Here is a 2,500-nt window from a genome sequence, read left to right on the forward strand (position 1 = left end):
GTCCGATGAGGTCCACAAGAGCACCAAAAACGAGACACGAGAGAAAGGCAGGAAAACATGTGGCGAAACTATACCTCATCAAGGCCACTGCTACCTGAAATAGATAAGTAGAACGAAGCTGACGTCACTCAGGTCTTTGTTATTGTTTTTGATTACTTGAGATTATATATATAATAATAATAATAATAATAATATAATAATAATAATAATAATAATAATAATAATAATAATAATAATAATAATAATAATAATAATAATAATAATAATAATATGCGTTCATATATTATATCATTCAACAAAATCAATAAAATCACTCACAGAAAACTGAAAGGAAAGACTGTCTTCAAAGAGGTTTGAAAGGAGGACAGAGAATTACGGTGTCTGGTGTCCGCTGAAAGAGAATTTTACACAGAAGGAGCAGAATATGCGAAAGCACGTCGTGAAAAATTCGACTTAGGAATCAAACGCGTCTCATAAGGAGAAGAATAATACTGTCTATTACCTTGGGATATTTGTTCAAAACTGAAATCATGAATATAGATATAAACACACACACACACACACACACACACACACACATATTATATATATATATATATCACAATATCCACTAAACGTGCTCAAAGCGCTTTAAAAAGGGTCCCTAGCCAACAGCAACACTTAACATGTAGAACGAAACATGATGCCTGTTAGACAATATTGCAATTTTTTTCGGACAAAGACAACTCTGTTAACGGCCAGGTACTGATTTTACACCTGAGTACGGTGAGAGAATGCGAGTAAAAAGCCTTTTCCAAGGAATCAACTATGCGCCGAGCGAGGCTCGAACCCAGGACCTTGCAATCCGAAAGCGAGTGTCATACCACTAGACCACATAGCCGCACAAGTTAGTTCTCACTAAATTGTATCAATCAGACTACAAACGTCCAAGGTTACACACAGTTTTGTGTGTTGGTACATTATATATCCGGCTGGCAATGTTGTGAGTTTTTTTTAGCCAAGCGCACAACATCTTTCAACAAAATGTATGAAAATGTTTTTAAAAAATTAATTCATTTATTTCCGGTCCCATGGGGAAACGTGAAACCTAATGTGACCACTTGATATAATTCCTCGTTCTACATAATAGGCTGCTATGTGGTCTAGTGGTATGATACTCGGATTTTGGATCGGAAGGTCCTGGGTTCGAGCCTCGCTCGGCGCATAGTTGAGTCCTTGGAAAAGGCTCTTTACTCACATTCTCTCACCAAACTCAGGTGTAAAATGAGTACCTGGCCGTTGACAGCGTTGTCTCTCTCCGAAAAAAAAATGTAATATCGCCTAACAGTCGTCAGGTCACATCCTACTTGTTAAGCGTTGCTGTTAGTCAGGGACCCCTTGTAAAGCGCTTTGAGCACGTTTAGTAGATAATGTGTGACTATGTGGTTTTGCGGTATGACAATCGACTTCGGATTGGAAGGTCCTGGAGTCGAGTGCCGCTCTGAGTGGCGCATAGTTCAGTCCTTGGAAAAGGTTCTTTACTTGCATTCTCTCACCGTGCTCATATGTAAAATGAGTACATGGCCGTTAACAGTTCTCTCTGTCGGAAAAAAAAATTGTACTATCGCCTAACAGGCGTCCTAGATGTTAGGCGTTGCTGTTGAAAAGGTACCCCAGGTAAAGCGCTTTGAGCACGTTTAGTGGATATTTTTAAAAGCTCGAGTCTTTTTAAAAATTATTGTTGTTGATTTTAAAATAAAATTTAAAGTATTGATATAGGCTAGGGACCCCTGTAAAATGTTTTGCTCTGAAAGATACTCGAAGTCAACTCAATTCTGAGTATTTATATTCAAAGGTGGAGAGAGTTGTTGAGTGTGACAGCCATTGTTGGTATTTAGGCTGAAGAATTTTGATAATCTTCGTTTGAATGTTTCTAAATCTAGATCTCAATTCGCGAAACCGATTTATCAAACATTGACGAGATTCTTACCGTGGCTGCGAGATAGCCATTGGCCTGGCCAATTTGGCCAAAATTGGCCACACATAGAATAATGTTTCTAAATTGAATTTAAAATTAACATTTATATCTATTTTTTGTTTTTCCTAGTCCTTTAGAATTTTTTTGTGATTATCAAAACCGATGAATTTTCCAAGGAGATCAGAGTTTTAGTATTGCTTGCCCAAGTAAGGTTCTATTTTGTCACTTTTCACATCGATCACTGGCCTCGAGTACGGCTGTGCTTCGAGGCCTCATGTGTTCACACATGATTCGGGAAGAGCGTTTCAGTCTTTGAAAGTGCGGAGTGCAAATGAATATTTGAAGATGTTTGGGTTTGTAGATTGATGTTTTAGTGTTTTTGATTGGGTTCTTCTTTGAGTGCGTTTATTTCGTTGTCAGTCCAGTTGTTCTGGTAAGATGGCCGTCATTTTATTTGTAATTTTGAACATGAAAAACTCTATATAAATGCTCATGTTATTTGGGTGTTTTAAAATGATATCATGAACTAAGTAAAGAAATTTG

General features: G+C 37.4%; 1 protein-coding gene across 5 annotated transcripts in view; it reads right to left on the minus strand.

The window, feature by feature from the left end:
- The window catches only part of LOC144979637 (proton-coupled folate transporter-like), a 19,442-nt gene that overhangs the window by 13,410 nt on the left and 3,532 nt on the right, over positions 1 to 2,500 (minus strand). For all 5 annotated transcript variants that reach the window (XM_078926451.1, XM_078926455.1, XM_078926454.1 and 2 more), the window contains one exon: positions 1 to 94. This exon is cut by the window's left edge and continues 70 nt beyond it. In XM_078926451.1, the coding sequence (XP_078782577.1) occupies positions 1 to 94 (94 nt within the window). The remainder of the gene's footprint in view (positions 95 to 2,500) is intronic.

The sequence above is a fragment of the Berghia stephanieae genome, chromosome 9 (genome assembly GCF_034508935.2).
Source record: "Berghia stephanieae isolate SIO BIC M18660-M18661 chromosome 9, UCSD_Bste_1.3, whole genome shotgun sequence".
Taxonomy (NCBI): domain Eukaryota; kingdom Metazoa; phylum Mollusca; class Gastropoda; order Nudibranchia; family Aeolidiidae; genus Berghia; species Berghia stephanieae.